This window comes from Pleurodeles waltl, chromosome 3_1 (assembly GCF_031143425.1).
Source record: "Pleurodeles waltl isolate 20211129_DDA chromosome 3_1, aPleWal1.hap1.20221129, whole genome shotgun sequence".
NCBI lineage: Eukaryota > Metazoa > Chordata > Amphibia > Caudata > Salamandridae > Pleurodeles > Pleurodeles waltl.
The window spans coordinates 1,677,467,809-1,677,487,682 of record NC_090440.1 but is presented as its reverse complement, the minus strand read 5'-3'; the positions used below and the strand labels follow the sequence as shown (position 1 = coordinate 1,677,487,682).

General features: G+C 43.2%; 1 protein-coding gene across 2 annotated transcripts in view; it reads right to left on the bottom strand.

Moving 5' to 3' along the window:
* OSBPL6 (oxysterol binding protein like 6) overlaps positions 1–19,874 on the bottom strand; it is a 566,805-nt gene that overhangs the window by 34,441 nt on the left and 512,490 nt on the right. For both annotated transcript variants that reach the window (XM_069225427.1, XM_069225425.1), the window contains one exon: positions 12,568–12,690. In XM_069225427.1, coding sequence (XP_069081528.1) covers positions 12,568–12,690 — 123 coding nt within the window. The remainder of the gene's footprint in view (positions 1–12,567; positions 12,691–19,874) is intronic.

The following is a 19,874-nucleotide window of genomic DNA, read 5'->3' as shown; positions in this document are numbered from 1 at the left end:
AATATGATCTACCTCGGACCCACTTCTTTAAGTTCTTGCAAATCCGAGACTTTTTCCATTGTCATAAAAGGGCATGCCCCCTTATAGATAAGATCCCAATAATAGAAGCAGTTAGGCGCAAGGGCAGGATAGGGGCTCTCTACAATTTGCTATTAGACAATCAGATGGATAATTGGAGCTGCAGAATAAAAAATGTATACGTTTTGGGAAGAAGGGGAACTGGGTAGAACTTGGAAATGGCAGAAAGGGCATTTCTTGCATCCAGTTTAAAAACCCAACACTACATGGCGGGCTAAGGTTTGCAAGTGGGCTGATTCTGATGGCACATGCAATCGCTGCGGGGAGCCAGAGGCGGAGATTGTTCATATGTTTTATGCCTGCCTTAAGCGAAAACTGCTGCTAAAGGCAACTGAGCAATTTCTTGGGGGTTTTATCGGGGCGCAGGTCATTCTTACACCTGCACTAGTATTGTTAGGTTGCTGGGCTCTGCACAGACAAATGGGTGCGTAAAAAAGAAAAATATTTTCTGTTTATGGCCATGGTAATATTGCGGCTGCTTATTGCTTCAGATTGGTTAAGGGTCGAGGCTTCAGCATTCGAGAACTAGAAGGTGAGATTATTGGCCTATCAGATCCTGGAGCTGAGCTTATATGGGCTCAAAGGTTATAGGAAATGATATTGGGGAGAGCGGATCTGGTCAGCATTGAGTAAGTGGTCAGATGAAATTGTGGTGTGAATTGGGGTATCAGCTGGTATCAACTGTGTTTGGGTGATGCTTCGGTGTTTTTGATATGTCTTTCAATATTGCCATCTAATATGCTTGTTTTTCTTGATTTGGGACTTGTTTTGCTTTTTATTTTTCATTCTCTTTTTTTATTTGTTGTTGTTGTTGGTAATGATGTCTTGCCCGCAAATAATAAATAAAATACAATAAAAAAAAGGATGTGGTGCATATGTGGCTAGTTGTGGCCATATAGGTACTTCTTTACTTAAGGGACCTAATCTCATGTTCTGCACAATGTGTGAGAGGACACCATTTACCCACTTTTGGTGTTCTTGATAAGATAATGGTAGTTCTAAATATGCATACGGTCTGTATTGTATAGGTGTGTTTGCTATTGTGTAATTGTGGAAAGTGTGTGAGTTTCCATCTGTTGCTGGAAAAGTGACTCAGGAATACAACATTTCTGTTCTGTATGCATTGTGTGCCTTTAACACAAATGTAACATGTCCACCCTCCTCAGTGAGTCCATAAGCTAATAGATGTGTGGGAAGTTGTCTCATATTTACTGGAATTGCAATCCATTAAAGGTCTGCCATATTTTAGAACAGTAAGTTCAGTGATAGAAACACCAATTTAGGAAAATCCTTTTGAGGTTCAAGCTTGAACAACCTACAGCTTAAGATAGGTACTACCTATTTAGCTGAGGCGGATGTTTCCCTAACACCATGAACATCTTGGTAAAAAGTAATTAGGGTGTCTTTGGCATTTGTGAGACACAGATACTCAGGAGATCATAGTGCCTGACCAACGTTGGTGGCATCATGTCATAGGACTCTTACCATGGGGGCAAGACAGCTTGGTTTTGGGTGACAGCACCACAGCGAGCGGGTGACTGAGTCAGTCCCACACTGACTGGAAGCTGTCAGCCTGACCTTCTCTGCTACCTAGCAGCACCTCACCCAAACCTAGAAACTAAAGGTGATTTGTGACAGCCTGACACATGACACTCCGACTCCTCAGGGAAGCCGTGATGGAACAGATCTCACCCCTTTCTCTCATTTTCACAAGTCTCACATGTGAAAACAAACAAAGAACTGCATGATAGGTTTCAATGTATTTACTCAAGCAACTGCATTTTATGTAAAAAAAAAAAAAAGCTGCAATTATTAGGAAGATGAAACGTAACACAGTAATGATTGTGGCCATTAGAGTAAAACATATAAATAGTTGCAGCATCCTGACATAACCTCAAGTCTAAGAATTCCTACCTACACTTCTAGCACCTAACATGAGAGCATAGCAGTGTTAGCCCTTCTACCTGTACTAGTACATGGAGGGACCCCAGACCCCATACCTGGAGAATACACAGGAGACTGCCTGTTGTCTGCCTGCAGTCCTCCCAGTTGGCTAGAGAGGCAAGGCCAAGATTAGCAAAGCTGCCACAAAGTGGCACATAGTATAAGATGGCTGGCTGGAATGTCCTTTCTAACTGCCTTAAGCTTGTGTGGTGTTTTTATAACAAAACATGTTGTGTTCTGAGAACTATTGAGGCGTTGTGTGTTACCACTGTGTAGAAAAGTAGCCTCTTTTTAGCATGGTTACCCCCACAGCTTGCCTGTTTATCAGTGTGTTTGACTGTGTTCTCTGGGATCCTGCTAACCAGGACCCCAGTGATTATGTTCGCTCCCTTCTAACTTGGTAACTTGTACCATTTTCACCAAACATTTGGCATACTGGTGCTCCTGTGTAAGTCCCTAGTATATGGTACATGGGCACCCAGGGCATTGGGTTACCAGGGGATCCCCATGGTGCAGCATGTATTATTCCACCCATGGGGAGCCCATGCAAAGTGTTCTGCAGACCTGCCGTTGAAGCCTGCGTGAAAGGGTGCATGCACCCTTTTTCACTACAGGTCACTGCACCAGGTCACTGTAAGTCACCCCTATGGTAGGCCCGCCTAAACCAGTGGGCAGGGTGTAAATACCTGTGTGTGAGGGCACCGCTGCACTAGCAGAGGTGCCACCACGAACTCCAGTGCCATTTTATGCGTTTACTGGACATAGGTCACTACCTATGTCCAGCTACATATGGGTAACTCTGAACTTAGACCTGTTTGGTATCAAACATCTCAGAATCATAGCCCAATACTGCTGCAAGTATTGGAAGTATGATTCCATGCACTCTGGGGGCTCCTTAGAGGACCCCCAGGATTGCTCTTACCAGTCTTGCAGGGTTTTCCAGGAGCCCAAGCTGCTGCCACCCCTCAGACAGGTTTCTGCCCTCCAGCTGCTTGAAAAGCTCAAGGCAGAACAAAGGATTTCCTTTGAGCGAGGAGGTAACACCCTCTCCCTTTCGTGCCCTCTGTGCATAAACCAACCAACTCCAGTTCAGGGACCTCGAGTTCCTGCTCTGGGGCAAAACTGGACACTAGAAAGGGGAGTGACCACTCCCCTGTCCATCACGACCCCAGGGGTGGTGCCCAGAGCTCCTCCAGAGGGTCCCTGGGTTCTGCCATCATGAATCCAAGGTTGGCAGGGACCTCCGGGAGCATCTGAGTGGCATGTCTCCTAGATAAGCTGCTGGTTTCTTGCAGTCTTGTCTAGGTGTTCCATTTTCTTCTTTTCCTTCCCCTTGGGTGGTTTGGGGAAAATCCACTAACTTACTCCTTTTCTCCTGGTCGCTATGGGGCACTGTGGTACTTACCTTTGGGGTTTCCTAGTACCCCAGCTCCCCTCTACACATTCTACTTACCTAGGTGGGAGTCCTGTGTTCTCATTCCATTTTTTATATATATATATATATATATATATATATAGTGTGTTACTTACCTCCTATTAGAGGGTTGCCTCTCTAGTACTTTTTGGTATTGTGTCACTAAAAAAAGTACCTTTATTTTTGTAGCACTGAGTGTTTTATTTCATGTGTGTGAGTGCTGTGTGGCTGCAGTAGTATTGCATGAGCTTTGCATGTCTCCTTAGATAAGCCTTGGCTGCTCATCCACAACTACCTCTACAGAGCCTGGCTTCTAGACACTGCCTACACTACACTAATAGGGAATACCTACACCTGGTATAGAAGTGTAAGTACCCTAGGTACCCACCACACACCTTGCCAGCTTCCTACACATTGTCTACCAAGGTCTCAACTGGGTTTATGGGTTTTCTCTTGTTTTTTGTATACTTTATGGAGAGCAACCATTCGGTTGCAAGAGATTTTTGTATTATCCAGCTGATTCATTAGGCTTTGGTGTGGCAATTATCCTCCACATTATGTTTTCTAGGGAGGCTCCTAATTACTCTGATGAATACATAGATTAAATTATCAGTGGCACATCTTAATTATCCAACTCCTCAATCTCTGTAAATACTACAGCAGATTCCACACAGGTACTACTTGACCGACTAGAGAAACTAAAGAAGAAACAAATGCATATCTGTCTCCATGCCCGCATACTAACTGACTACCTTAAAGTCGGGGTTATTCTACTAGGTCTACAGATATGTAACACCCCAGCCATCCTTACTGAAGACCCTATATTCCGCTCTGGTTTCAGCCATTTGGCTACCACCGACTCCAGGCACTGGATGGTCTTGGGTAAAGATACTGCCCTAGATAAACAGCTAAAAAGAATTGGTGTAAACAGCAGAGGTAGAAAAACGTATTCTTGAAAACAACACCATTAATGACACAAAAAGTTTACTGGAGAATATAAGTACTACCATAGCAACATTTAACATGATAGACCATAACACAAAAATCTATAAAACACAGAGGGGTATACAAAATTATAGTAAGGAGACAACAAATCCATACTTGAGGGACACATTCTACAACACTCCCCATCAGTTCACCAGATCCTGATATTGGGGACGCTTTAAGAACCAGTAATCTGTAACTTTTTCTGAGTCATTTAACATTTCTCAGGAAGATTCAGACCCAGGAGACGGGACCAGCACTAGCACAGACCACACTAGGCTACTATTACTACCCTGCAATCGATTTTTAGGCAGAGGCCATGGCAGGGGAAGGGGCAGGAGGAAATCCATATTACGAGTATCCAGGAGAAAGACAAACACGCCATAAGTTTTATCAATGGGGGTCCCCCACAGTAACTGTCTCCGGCAGTGTACCCACTTCTAATACTGAGACCATCCCCATTTTTAATTTTTCTAATCACAGTTTATCCTTTCATGAGCGAAATCTTCTGTGTAGGGGCCTGTCTTTTGTCTCTACCCAAAGAAGCAACTTCTTCAATTTACAGGAAGATTTACTCAAATTTTTCAGACACATCAGACTGCGATATTTTTTTTCGCTAACAAACCAACAGATCATAACACCAATTGGTTGCTTTTTCATCCTCCCTCAACCTTCCTCCCATCCTCTGCCAGCACTCCCCTGGAGGTTTGACCTTCGAAAAACTGGTATCCCAAAAGGCCCATGAGATGGAACAACAGTTTGAATATGTGCCATATAATCTACCCCTTGTTGAGAAGCAAGCTTTGGAATCTCTCAGATCCAAACCTGATTTGGTGATATGACCAGCTCATAAGGGTGGAGGTACTGGCATTATGGATTCTGTTAATTACAGTAGAGAGGTTTTGAGACAACTCTCTAACACTACATTCAGACCCTCTTCCAAAAATTCTGACTCTCAACAAGATAGTCACAGACAGAGCCTTGTGATTGAGGATCATCTTTGAGAAGGAGTATAGTTTTCTGAATGCTCCACATTCCCGCACCCCAGTGATATATGTATTACCTAAGGTACATAAGGACATGACCATTTCCCCTGGATGCCCCATTGTTTCGAGTTGTGGCTCTGTTTTGGAACCACTAGGAAAATATATTGATACCACCATAAAGGATTTTGCTCCTTTGAAAGAAACCTACATAAAAGACAGTATGGACCTTATACGTCAGACTGAAGACCAGTACTTCAACCCTAATGGTGATTTAATGGTGGGTCTAGATACTGAATCTCTATACCGCAGTATGCTCCAGCAGGAAGGCATGAAAATCATCCATGCGTTATTGAGTACTCCCCACAGCCAAATGAGAATCCCTATGGATTTCATATTGGAAATTACATTCACACAGAATTATTTTTTTACAAAGACAATTTTTACCTACAGAAGGAGGAAGTCTCTATGGGAGCATGTTTCGCCCCAAACTTTGCCATCCTTTATGTCTACAGTCTAGAAAGAACTAAGGGCCATATGTACGAAAGCTTTTTCCCATAGACACAGAATGGGTAAAATCCTTTCGTACATCTGGCCCTAAAATCCTTCCACAGGTCAATCCATAGCATGACCAGATTATCTTCTGGAAATGCTCATTGACGATATGATTCTCTTCTGGCGTGGTACCACAGATTCTCTGAAACCCTTTGTGGATTGGCTCCACACTCAACCCTACCTTAAATTTACCTCAGAGGCTGGTAAAAATACTGTACCTTTCCTGGACCTCGCACTTCAAGCTGCGGATGATAAAATAAGCACTTCCTTGTACAGAAAACGTACTTAGAGAAATACACTACTACTGTACTCAGACAATCATCCATGTGGCGGTCAATTTCTCCGTATCCAGAGAAATTGCAAGTGGAAAAAAGATTATTTCTGTGAAGCAGCAATCATGGCAGAGAGACTACCCCTGAGGAGGTACCCACGTCGATTGAACTCATGTGCTTTAAAACTCACCTGGTACTGCCCCAGGGAAGTTCTACTCAACCCCAAACAGAAAACTAAAAACTATTGTATACCATTTGTATCTACCTTTTGTCCCTCCAGTAAACAAATGAGCAAGGTAATTAAAACACAATAGAAAATTCTACGCACCTAAACTCTCTTCAAAGGCTCTCCCCCTTGTTCTCCTACAAACAAGATCGTAAATGGGTGGCTCATCTAGTACATGGCATTACATGGTCACCCACAACTCATACCTATCAATCCATTACATCCTCCTGAGGACTCCCCATTGTTGTGGGGAACTATAAATGTCAAAACTGTACTGTGTGCCTGTTGACTTTCAACACAAAAAACTTCTAAGTGGGCACCAAAGCGTTCCCCAAAGACAATTCAGCAATTGTTGCATGACCAATGTTATGTATGCCATTCGTCGTTCATGTGATCTTCTTTACATTGGACACACTACCCAAATAGTTAAGACAAAAAATATTCAACACAAGAGTCACATTAGATGCAGGACTAAGAATGCCCCTTTGGTCTCCCATTTTAGATCCATTAACCACACAGAAAATGACTTCATGTTCCAGGTGATAGACCAGCCCATTCTCCTCACACGTGGAGGAGACCTTTCACAACTGCTGTCAGAGTCTGGATACTTTTGATGAGTGGAGCAACATGATTAACATGTGAGTCATACTTGCTCCTTGCTTCCTTTTCTGGAGAATGCATTCATGTACTTGTTTTCTTTGATATGACGTAAAATATGAATGATTTATTCCTGTTTTTTCCATTCCTCTCAGTTTCATTGTTTTTTCAGTTTCTAACGGCATGACTGTCCTTAATGAAGAATCTTATTTGTCCCTTTTAAACTTGTAAAATATTAATAATATCTTGATGTTGTTGATTTGTCAATCTTTTAGGTACCCCTAAAATGGGACAGGAATTTTTAATGATTTTTTAATAATTATCTTGAGACTAAACACATATACATTTTCTAGTTGTTATTCATTATCACCACCATAGGAATCTTTTTCATAACCCTATGGTCCTTCCCCTTGATAGATCCATCACATTTCTTCCTTCTGACCTACCGGATTTGTTTGACTTAATCAATTTCCTCACATGCTCACTTTTTACCTACTTTTTGACCAAGAAATCCTTTCCCCTTCTCAGTTTGGGACAGCAGGTTCTTATATGTGAATTATTTTAAACATATTTTCCTGCCGATGTACGGCCCTTCTCCTACACAGAGTACAAACTCAATCTTGATTACTCCCAGGAGTCCCCCCGGGTGCATAATGTATTTCAGCATATCACCACATTCGTATGTGCTGATATGCATTTAAGACCCTCCCCTTGGTCTCAGGCGCTGTGAGCTCAATCAATCAATAAGGTAGTATTTGTATAACGGGGCTAATCACTATGGGGGTATCCAGGCAAGGTGGTCGAAGGGGCATCCTCCAGAGTGGCAGCAGGAGACGTGGTGTCTGGGTGAAAGCAAGGTGTGCAGAGCAAAGGTTTCTGGTCAGCTGGGAGAAGATCAAGCAGTGGTTAATGTAGTCAGGTCCTTGGCTGTGGAGGGCTTTGTAGGTGTGGGTGAGGAGCTTGAAGTGGCATCTCTTCTGGACAAGGGACCAGTGGAGGTCTTTCAGGTGCTGGGTGATGTGTGTCCTCTTGGGGAGGGTTGAAGAACAGTCTGGCTGCCGCGTTCTGGATTGTCTTGAGTCTTTCCATGAGTTTGGTGGTGGTGCTAGCATATAATGCGTTGCCCTAGTAGAGCCGGCTGGTGATGAGGGCTTGCATCATAGTTTTCCTCATGCTGATGGGGAGCCATCTGAAGATTTTGTGGAGCATGCAGATTGTGTGAAAACAGGCTGATGCAAGGGCATTGGAGAGTTTGCTGTCCAATATGATGCTGAGGGTGTGGGTGTACTCTTTTGGCTTGGGGGTAGGTCTGAGCTCTGCTGGCCACCAGGAACCATTCCAAAGGGTGGTGTGTCTGCAGAAGATCAGAACTTTAGTTTTGTCCATGTTGAGTTTAAGGCAGTTGTCTTTCATCTATGTAGCGACATTCTTCATGCAGTTGTGGAAGCTGGTCTTTGTCAAGGTGAGGTTCGCTGAGAGTGAGATGATGAGCTGAGTGTCGTCTGTGTAGGAGATGATGTTGATGTTGTGAGACGTGACGATGTCTGTGAGTGGTGTCATGTAGATTTTGAAGAGGGTAGGGCTGAGGGATGAGTACTGGGTACTCTGCAGATGGTGTGCTTGGGTTGTGAGGTGAAGGGAGGGAGGCAGACCCTCTGGGTGCATCCAGTGACAAAAGATGCCATCCATCTGAGCGCATCATCTATGATTCCAATCTGGCGTAGTTGATCGATGAGTGTGTGGAGAAAGACAGTTTTGAAAGCCACAGAGAAACTTGTGAGACGTGCCCCCCAAACAGAGGGAACAGTACTTCCCCGGTGAGTTTATCTTTCCTTCAAGAGCACTTCCCTGTTTTAATTTTAGCTCTTCCATTGATTAGTTCGTCTTTCCTGCCCATACGCAGCAACTTGAACACCTGTGATTATTGTACCGGGTTCGGTATATTTTCAGCAACCTTCCTGGATTGAGTTTTCCTGCAGTGAGTTAGCTCCCCCAGGTGCTTGGACTGCATTATTTCATTTTGGTCCCTTTTTTGACATTGTACTTTTCTCTATCCTAGGCAACAAGTATTCCGTTATATGATGACCCATGGGTGTCTTCTTACGGGCATGTATGCTAAGTATTGTCTTTTCTAGAGCTGTTTCCCCTTTAATTGTGCCTTTAGGAGTTTACATTTATACTAAGTGAGCCCGCCCTCATTATAAACGCAGTTATTATTCACTTTAGTTTGCCTATGTGGAATTCCAAATTATCGTTTTCATTCTTTATGTTCTAGCTCCTTGTTTTCCTGTGTGACCAGCTGACACACGCCTAGGATGATTCATTGGGACCTCACTTTTCCTTGCTCACCTTAGGATTAGGAATTCCTCGGGGTCAGCTTTTATCATCTGATATTCATATATACAAATATTACAGGTATTACTATGCGGAATGCTTTTCTTGATTGAACCGTACGTTTTTTTATCTGTATGGCAATCATAATTATTATCCGTATTTGGTTTCTTGACAGCAATCATCTGTCATGATGATGACCCCAACTCAGTAGGGTCGAAACATTATTGACATTTACACAACCGATTGTCACAGCTACCAATTTAGGACATGATCATTCAAGATCATTCTCTTCTCATGCCTAATACCGATAAAATTATTATTTTGCAGCAGTGCTGTGTGTATATATTTTTTTGTGGTTTAGTGTCTTTCCAACAAGTGTTTCACTTTGCACCGTTCACGTTCCACCCTGGACGAGTACTATGTGATCATCTTTGAATCCATGCACTGTCTGTTGAATCTGTGATGCTGTTTTTTCTTCTCTTGTTGATGGAATAACAATACAATTTTCCTAATTTATAATGCAGAGTTTCTTGTCTCTTTTTCAATTTAAATTTTGTTTTTGCAAATAAGCATAATATTACTTATTGAAACATTGTTGTGTGCTACCATGTTCTGAGAACAGGACTGACGTGATAATACATCTACGTTTAGAAGGTTGGATCCATAACTCTTGGACTGGCAATACTAGGTAAACTATCATGTACAGTTTTGAGCAGAGGCACGGAATGAAATGTTGAGCAAAGAAACTGACAATGCTTTCGCAGAAAGGCACCTTATTAGAATATAAAAAACAACCCTGCTAAAAGCAAGCCATGCTAAAATATAATAAAATGAATAAAATATGTATTTGGATAAAAGGGCACAGGCAGAAGGCCTTAAGCTAAAAAAAAGTGTGTCCAAGCAAGGTGCCAAGATGAACTCATAACAATGTATGTGAGAGAGGAGCTATATAGAGATGAGGGGAATTTTTGCTGGGTGGTAGTGAGGGAATCCGAGGAGGTGGTCTTGGGAGGGATGGGGAGAAGGGAAAAGGGGACAGACTGTCGCACCATGTGCCACTAGTGCTAGGCCGGCCCTGCTATCAAGTAACCAAAAGTCAGTGAGCAGTGGTCTACACACCTTGTTAATAAATAACTAGACCTTACTGATTATAAGTGCCCCGGAGTCAGATGGACGAGTTATCATATCCAATAAAATCTGGCACTAAAGTATTTTGGATTTACCAGTTGCAACAATTATCCCCTATCACGAGTGCTTACCACAACAAAATCTATAAGTCCTGGTATTTTTTCACTCTTTAAATTCTGGCAGGTTACAAACAGGTGATATAAATACCGCAAATTAGTGGGCCTCTCATAATCCGGCCCTTAGTGTTCGTATTATTTTATGATAAAAATGTCCTTATTAATTTTGTTTGAAGCATCTGCTTTTTTCAGAGCACAAATGTGCAGAAAGGTAAATGAAAAATCATAAATAGCCCTTTAAAACTTTTTTTAGGGTAACTCTATTGCCTCTTTGAAGACAGTTCAAACATTCAGGAAAAGGAAGACTGAGGGAGCGGTCATGTGAAATCCACCACAAGCTGGATTATTTAGGGTGAGCAATAATATAGTGGCAAAACAAAGAACAACTGCAATTTAAGTTTCCTCCAGGTAATCAGTGTCTGTTCCAAAACTACAGTCAGGACCCAAGGATAGTCGTAAAAGCATGGGAAATACAACAAACCCTTGCAATTTGTGCTCCGTTCCACTTGTGACAGGTAATTCGAGTGGAGGTGATTGGGTGAGGGGGAGGAGTAGTGGGCCACATACGCACACATGCACACTCACTCACTCACTCACTCCCGAACATTCACAAGCACACTCACACACAAACACTAATTCACAGCACACACTTGAATACACATACATTATTACATACGCACATGCACGCATGCACCAAATATTACCAAAACAAAACATACCGGGCTGCAGATCTCGGATGGCAGGAGGGAAGCCTTGGTGTTTCCTAATGAGTGAGACTTCTCTCACTGACTCACTTTGTTATGGGTCAGCCAATGATGGGAGGCAGTGGTCCCTTACTCATCACAGAGAGGGATGGGGTCAATGAGACTGCTGACTCCACTCCACTCTGTGACAAGTGTCACCTCGGCCCTCGGCACTTCAGGGTTTAAAACACAAGTGCCCAGGTTCGTGGCTATCAGGGAGGCTCCCCGTCATCAGGAGAGGGAGGATCACCAAGTGCTTTGCCGGACTGAGGAGGTCAAGCCCAAAGAACTGTGACAAGCAATGCTTAGCTCAGGCAGCAAGGCGCCTGCACATTTACAGCAATTACAGCGACTGGCTGCCTAACCTGATCAGGCTGCCCATTGAAGAGTCTAACAGACACTTCTCATGTTAGGGAAACCATGGGTTTGGGGGCTCCACCCTTAAAGACATGCTACCTCTGCTCAGTTCTTAATAGATATAAATACTGACTACGTCTGTGTTACCTCTTATGTGCCATTTTAGTCAAAAGAAGGGCTGATGTGAAGAGATGGATGTTTAGTCACTTTTAAAAATTAAGAAATTAATCTTGTAGTGTGCAATAGAATTGGAGAAAATTCTAATTTAGTACATCTTGTGTATGGAGTGACCATCTTCCAAACCTTTTGAACTTTTTACTTGGTCGAGTGAACATAAAGCAGGTTATTGGAGTCTCACAACAATCACCTGATCAGATGACAATGTGAAAACATCTGATTCTGCATGGAGAGATGCTCACAATGACATACAAAGCCAAGACTTGACTAACAGATATTCATTAGAATGGTCACGTGCCTCACAGTGTAATCTAGGGCCATATGTATGAAAGCTTTTTCCCATAGACACAGAATGGGTAAAATCCTTTGGTACATCTGGCCCCAAATGTATGCAGCATCACATCTCTGCATATGCCAGATGGCAAATAAAGGGAATGATGATGTCTCTAACTTTCGCAAATCATCTATCCTCAGGTGGTTTGACACTGTCCAGATTTTTCCTGTTGCTCAAGTTGTTTTATGTGGTGATGATGGCATTTTTTGTCCTACTTCTGCTTCTTCTGCTATATTACACGTTCTCATTTATGATTAGCAGCATATGAAAAAAAACAATGATCCAAAGAATCTTTGATTACATTTCCCATGACCCTTGCACTCACTTGAAGTATTTTGGTTGATATTCCTCAAAGTTCTCCTCCATGTGCTTCCTTCGATTTCTTTGGAGCTCTTCTATTCTTTGTTTTTCTGAAGATGCAGCTTCAATGTTACCTTCTTCCAAAAGTCTAAGTATAAGGCAAATTATATTTTAGGATTGGCATTTTTCATTGATAAAATGGAAAAACAAGCTATGTTTACAGTGGTTCCCCATTGTATTGCTAAAAGAACTCATCCAAATTCGAACTACTGGAAAAGTAACCTACCTGGAAACTCTCATGTTGGAAGGCTCTGAACACTTTCAGGACTTCGATATTGCATTGATAGCAACACTCAACCTGCTTTCTTGAGGGGGAAGACTGGAAACTGGACCTTTTTGTGATGTATATTTAGCTATACGCATCTTCAGACATCACTTTTGACCCTCAGGAGCTCAAGAACCTCCTTTTCTCCGTTTATCTCTTCTGACTCTATTCCAGAACCCCACTTATTTCTGGTATATCTTTTTGTCTTCACTGTGGTTATTACATCTGTGTATATGTACTGTTCAGCTGTGTCATCTGCAACATGCACCTAATTAAGGGCCTAATTCACAAAAGGCCCCAGCAGTCGGAGAGGAGGCCCCTCAGTCGTGAAAGTATCTCCGTATAGCAATTTTACATTGCAGAGGTCTTGCCACGAGTGCAGGACCCCGCTGCAACTGCAGGGCCTCTACCTCTGACTAAGGGGGCCTTTTGTGAATTAGACCCTAAGGGGGTCATTCTAACCCTGGCGGTCCAAGACCGCCAGGGCTAAAATGACGGGGGCAGCGCCAACAGGCTGGCGGTGCCCCGCTGGGCATTCTGACCGCGGCGGTTCGGCCGCGGTCAGAAGTGGAAAACCGGCGGTCTCCCGCCGGTTTTCCGCTGCCCAAATGAATCCGCCATGGAGGATTCTGACACCCCATACCGCCATCTTGTTCCTGGCGGTTCTCCCGCCAGGAACAGGATGGCGGTATGGGGTGTCGCGGGGCCCCTGGGGGCCCCTGCAGTGGCCATGCCAATGGCATGGGCACTGCAGGGGCCCCCGTAAGAGGGCCCCAAAAAGAATTTCAGTGTCTGCTTTGCAGACACTGAAATTTGCGACGGGTGCAACTGCACCCGTCGCACCTTCCCACTCCGCCGGCTCAATTCTGAGCCGGCGTCCTCGTGGGAAGGGTGTTTTGCACTGGGCTGGCGGGCGGCCTTTTGGCGGTCGCCCACCAGCCCAGTGCAAAACCCAAAATACCCTCAGCGGTCTTTCGACCGCGGAGCGGTATTTTGGAGGGGGAAGTCTGGCGGGCGGCCTCCGCCGCCCGCCAGACTTAGAATCACCCCCTAAGTTTGTAAACTTCCACCTATGGGGCTTTAACCCACTTGTCTCAGCCCCCTGTATCCAACACTTACATATAAAGAACTTTGCTCCCTTTCAGAGCTAGATCTGTATTCTATAAATAACGTAAGAGTAAGAAACCAAAATGGCAATGGTCATAAAAAGGTCTGTCCATTTGCACATCCAGAAACCAGACTAGGAACATCTGGTGTTGACACTAATGGCCTATGGGTTTATTCTGCAAGGTCTCCCGGTTTTAAATATTGGAGAGTTGCAGGGTCTTTGATATGCAATTTATGAGTATACCACCACTGCCTAAGAGTGTTTCAGATAAATAAAAACAGAATTTAAATTCTACTTGAATAATGGGAACCCCCTTAGTCAGAGCCTTTGTAAACATATACAGCTGAAACAGGATCCTAACCTGAAACTCTGAACAGTGGGTGGGGAATGAGATATAAATTGGAGGTGGTTCTCTAAGACAAAGCTGAGCAATTTGGAAAATATTGTCGTTTACAATTTACTTTTTTACTTTTCATAATTGCTTCATTACCATCACAAAATGCAAGGCTGTGAAAGAATAAACACTGACAATTACAGAGCATCCTCACAATAAGTAGAATACCAGAACAATATAGGAGTAACCTTCATCGCATCAACAATAATTCCTCTTCCTAGCCCATATTAAAGCCATTACAAGACATTTTCAAAACTTAAAATGTTCAATTCTCCCCCCTCTCATTACAGTGTGCATCTCCTTTACCGCCTGTAAATACCCAGGTATAAATATTCATGGTGGCATCAAATCTCATGACATTATGTAGGTACGACTCTCTTTACCCTTTGGAACTTCTGCATAACTTATGTCCCAATCAGTCACAGAGTATTCACTCAGGTCTCTTAATCAGGACTTCTTGAATGAGACATGCAGTGCCATTTTATCCAGTAATGACACCCTGTTGTTTTCAAAACCAGCCCCAAAACCAAGAACCTAATGTTGCTTGAACTACTCTTTTTCCTCGGCAAAAGGCCAAGCAGGCAGAGCCTCTCTTGAAGTGTAAATAAACGACCAAGTAAACTATCCCAGATACTTAACTTGCTTATAACAGCTGTTCATTTCTACACTACTCTACTGTGAGAAAATACCTCTATTTATGTGGTCACCCTTATTTTTTTTACTGAATTTTATTGCTGGTTTTAAGACTGCGATGCCCAGTGCCCAGTGTATGTATTGTGATCCCTACAACATGTAGAAATTAGCTAATCCTTGACTGTCTTATTTAACTTTCTTTTAAAGCCCTAGTATACTGTACAGCAAAACACCTATGACATAGAAAGTTAAATGTCACCTGTGGACTGCATTATTATGCCACCAACTAGTATGACACAAGAAAACATGACTTCAGACCTAACATTGTATTCAGACTGCAGCAGTTTAAACCTATAGCCAGACCTGTCAAAATATTCTTTATGACAGAGGAAAAGTCTTCCTTTTAAATATTATTAAGTCATCCCTAGATAGGCCTTGTAGCCCACAAGGTAGGGTGCATAATATCTACAATTAGACATTTAGAAATGTAATGTTACCCTGTGCCTGCAGTGACAAGGCCTGAAAAGCTATTTTCACTGTGGAACGATCAAACTGTTCTATAATGAAAAATAGAGTACACATTAAAATATTAATTCTATATCTCAAGATTGGCACCAGCTTAAAAACATTCCAATCACTCCTTTGTAGTATTTATTAAAAGCCCAATTCAATGGTGAAGTTGGATTTTTAATATTATTTAGGAAAGTAACTTTTAGAAAGTTACCTTTTCCCTACTCACAGCTGCTTGGGGCTACTTTACATTAACTCCTTAGCACCTGTCAATCAAGTGCTTGACATTAATGAGGTGTGATAACTGCTACCGGAGTATGGACAATGGCCTGGGAGTGGGGAGGTGTTTTCTTTCACCGGCAGGAATATCAGATTGGGTGGGTCCAGGAACTTAATTAACTTCAAAGGCACCTGTCTTATGTCAAGTAATGTGGACACCAGGAAAGGCCAAGCCTTTGTCTCCAGTGTGAGGCTCGCACCTAACCCAAGGGGAGGAAAGCTTCCAATAGAACCGGTTTTAAGGGACCACAGAGGAGGGAACAGCTTATTAACCAGAGACGAAGGGTTTCCCCATCTTGGATTTTGGGAAAAGGTGCTCCGTGGGATTGTTTGTAGTAGGGCAAAAGGAATTGATGCAAAAGTGGATAGGGCTGGCCCTGGGAACTTTTACCCCACTGATTAGGTAAGGAGCCAAGAGTCACCCCCAACAAGTAGAAGAAGGACAGCACCTGCTGTTTCAGACCTGTGAAGAGACCTGAAGGACTTGACCTGCTCTGACATGTGCCCAGGATAATGAAGTGATCTCCAAGGGTCAGATGGCTGACCGCCTGGGTGACTACAGGGACACAACAAGATGCAAGAGGCGTTTTCACTAAATTGCTCAGCTGATCAGCAGAAACTTGACCTTGACTAGACTTAGCTGTTGATCTCTGCCTGACACCGTAAGCATGTATAAGTATCTCTCTGTTCGTCAGCTCTGCAATGTCGGATGGGATTTTAACTTCATCCCACTCTGAGATCCCCTCACCTCTGGAGAAAAAAAAAAAAGCACTGGGACTTAGAACATTTTCAGTGAGAACTCTCCAAAGCTTTAGAGTGCCAATGGGACCAACCTGCTTCCAAGGCAGCCTCTACAATTTAAGCAGAGATTGTTCTTGTTTAAAAGTGATCTAGTCCCATTCTATATTGGTACTTCAAAAAACAAGTGACAAAGGGGGTCGTTCTGACCCTGGCGGTAGACTGCCGCCAGGCCAACGACCGCGGATGCTCCGCCAACAGGCTGGCGGTGCATCCATGGGCATTCTGACCGCGGCGGTACCGCGGCGGTCAGAAACGGAAAACCGGCGGTGTCCCGCCAGTTTCCCGCTGCCCTGGGGAATCCTCCATGGCGGCGCTGCAGGCAGCGCCGCCATGGGGATTCCGACCCCCTTACCGCCAGCCTGGCTCTGGCGGTTTTGACCGCCAGAACCTGGCTGGCGGTAACGGGTGTCGCAGGGCCACTGCAGGGGCCCCCTAACAGGGCCCCACCAAGATTTTCAGTGTCTGCCAAGCAGACACTGAAAATCGCGACGGGTGCAACTGCACCCGTCGCACCCCTTCCACTCCGCCAGCTCCATTCGGAGCCGGCATCCTCATGGAAGGGGGTTTCCCGCTGGGCTGGCGGGCGGCCTTCTGGCGGTCGCCCGCCAGCCCAGCTGGAAACTCAGAATTACCGCGGCGGTCTTTTGACCGCGCAGCGGTATTCTGACGGCGGTACTTTGGCGGGCGGCCTCCGCCGCCCGCCAAAGTCAGAATGACCCCCAAAGTCTCTTGGGACTAACAAACTTTTTTTTAACTTTTGACTTCCAGACTTACATCAGGACCAATCTGACTCAGGCTTCATTGTGGTTGGCCTCAAATCGAACTGCGATCCCTGCCTACTTAAACCTTGATTACTATTAATGTGCTGCATTTTCCGGTGCTTTTTCCACTCTGAAATCTCTAAAAAGTCATATTTCCAATTCCCCCTCATATATTTGTTGTTTTGGCGTCATTTTACTAATTAAACTTTTCTCTAGTTTTATAAATTGGGGTGGTATTTATATTGTGTTGTGTTGATGACTTTTTAACTGTTTTGGTACTTCTCAGTGCTTTACATATTTTCTGTATGTTATGCCTATTTGTTCTGTGCTACAGCTACGAGGTGAGCTTAGGTTTAAATTACTAAAACCTTTCACTGGACCAAACAGTTTAGTGACTATGGATCACATGTACATAGCTTTTCTTTTTGGTCACAAATGGCCCCATGTACAAAACCCTATTTTGCAATTCAGTAACCTATTACTGAATCGCAAAATGGGTTTGCGACTCGCTATTAGGAAGGGGGGCATGCCAAGGACATCCCTCCCTAATAGAGACTAGCAGGGGGATGCATGATTGTTTTAAAATCGCAGATACCACCAATTCCTAATTGGTGGTAACCCATTCGCAAACGGGAAGGGGTCCCCAAGGGACACTCTCCCGTCTGTTAATGGGGGTGCCAACATTTTTTCATAGCAGACAGTGGTCCCACGGACCACAGACCACTCTGAAAAGGACTTTTTTAAATAATTCATCCCGTTTTACTCTAAGATAAATGGCATGTACTAAAAAAAAAAAAAATGCTTTATTAAAAAGAAGTCACAGACATGATGGTCTGCTGACCCCAGATGGACACCATCCCTGTAAGTGCAACCATTCCCAAATGGTTTGCAAATTGTGACCTGCCTTGTGAATATTAATGAGGCAGGTCGCTTACGACTCATTTGCAAATCAAAAACAGTGTCTGAGGCAATGTTGTACATCAGGTTTTGTAACTCGCACATTGTGAACAGCTAAATCTTGCAATTTCTGAGTCACAAAACCTGATGTTTGTACTTGTGGCCCTTTACTACTTGTGGTGGGTTACCATCCACCCAATGAAAAATTCACTTTCTTACGCTTACCAAATAAGGTTATAATCTTGGGCTCCAGCTCTGCATCTTTGACATGTAGGGGAAATGCCCAAATTTATTTTACAGGAAACCTAATGTGTGATATGCATACAAATAATACATTTAAAGTCTATTATCTTAAAATTACTGTAAACAAGATTTCCTATATGTGCTGGTCCATCACCATTCTAAGACAGGTGAACTCAAATGAATGTACCCCTAGAGCCTCATAATATGCATTTCTCTGCTGTACTGAGGACCATCATCTCTATAGATTGTAGGGACATTCTTGCCCCTTCACCCATTCCTGTCACAAACTTATACTAAGGCAGCCAAAACATAACCTCGCTAAGCGCACTCTTGCCACTGGACCTGTAGTCCAAAATAACTCGTGTTAGACTAACATTCATCACAAATGGCAATTCAGCCACTGGATCTTTAGAAAAAAGCTCTTCATTTGAATGTTAACTTCCCCATTTTGTCCCAAAAAGTGTATCCATATGTTGCATCATTTTTGCCTTCTGCTTTATGCAGAACCACTCATCATAACATGCAGCTTTAATCATGTCTGTAATCAAAAGATTTCATGTTGTCCGTTTTGTAAGCTAGGGGTGTCACAAATGAAAGTGGAACATTCCCATGGATCCTGGTAGCTCCCTGATTTTTGACTATTGATTCGTTAGGAAGACTTGAACTTCAGCACATGTGAAGGCATATGATTCAATATATTACAAATGGGACAGAGTTGCAGAGAACAGGATTTAAGTTACTTTCAGGCACCTCTACAGAAGTTAATAGATTATGTTATTTTAATTTTAAAGAGGGATGTTCTAACAGGACCACAAATTGCTCTAGGTTGATGAACTTTTTAGTGAGACATCCAGCAGTTACAGAGATTTGAATCCTTCAATTAGTAAGATCAAGTGCACCTAGGTGCTCAAATGTATGAGGCTTCAATGTGCCACTGAATTATATAAAAGAAAAAAAATTCTTATGATTGTGCCCTTAAAAGTTCTTTGGCATTTTTTAGGGCATTGATTGCATCCCACAGGTCACTGTATGTAGTGGCAATGGAGGTGTCAATACATGGTGCTTTGAACCAGTTATTCCACTTTCAGATAACCAAAATTATAAAAACAGTCTTATCATCAGTTTTCTTAGTAGACTCGTGTTAAGATTGTTTAATGAGTGTTGTGGAGATGGTGTGGTCTTGATGCTGATCAAGTAAAAGATATGAACAATTGCACTATGCACCTAGCATAGAACTCTTCCAAACTGAAGAAATATTTTTCACCAGGTTGCAAATCCTCAGGGAGATCTTCCGTGCCTGTTTTGGGCGTGAATTCACCCTCTCTCTTGACTGATCTGAGTTCCGCATGAAATCCACACAATATATGGACTGTGGAGCCTC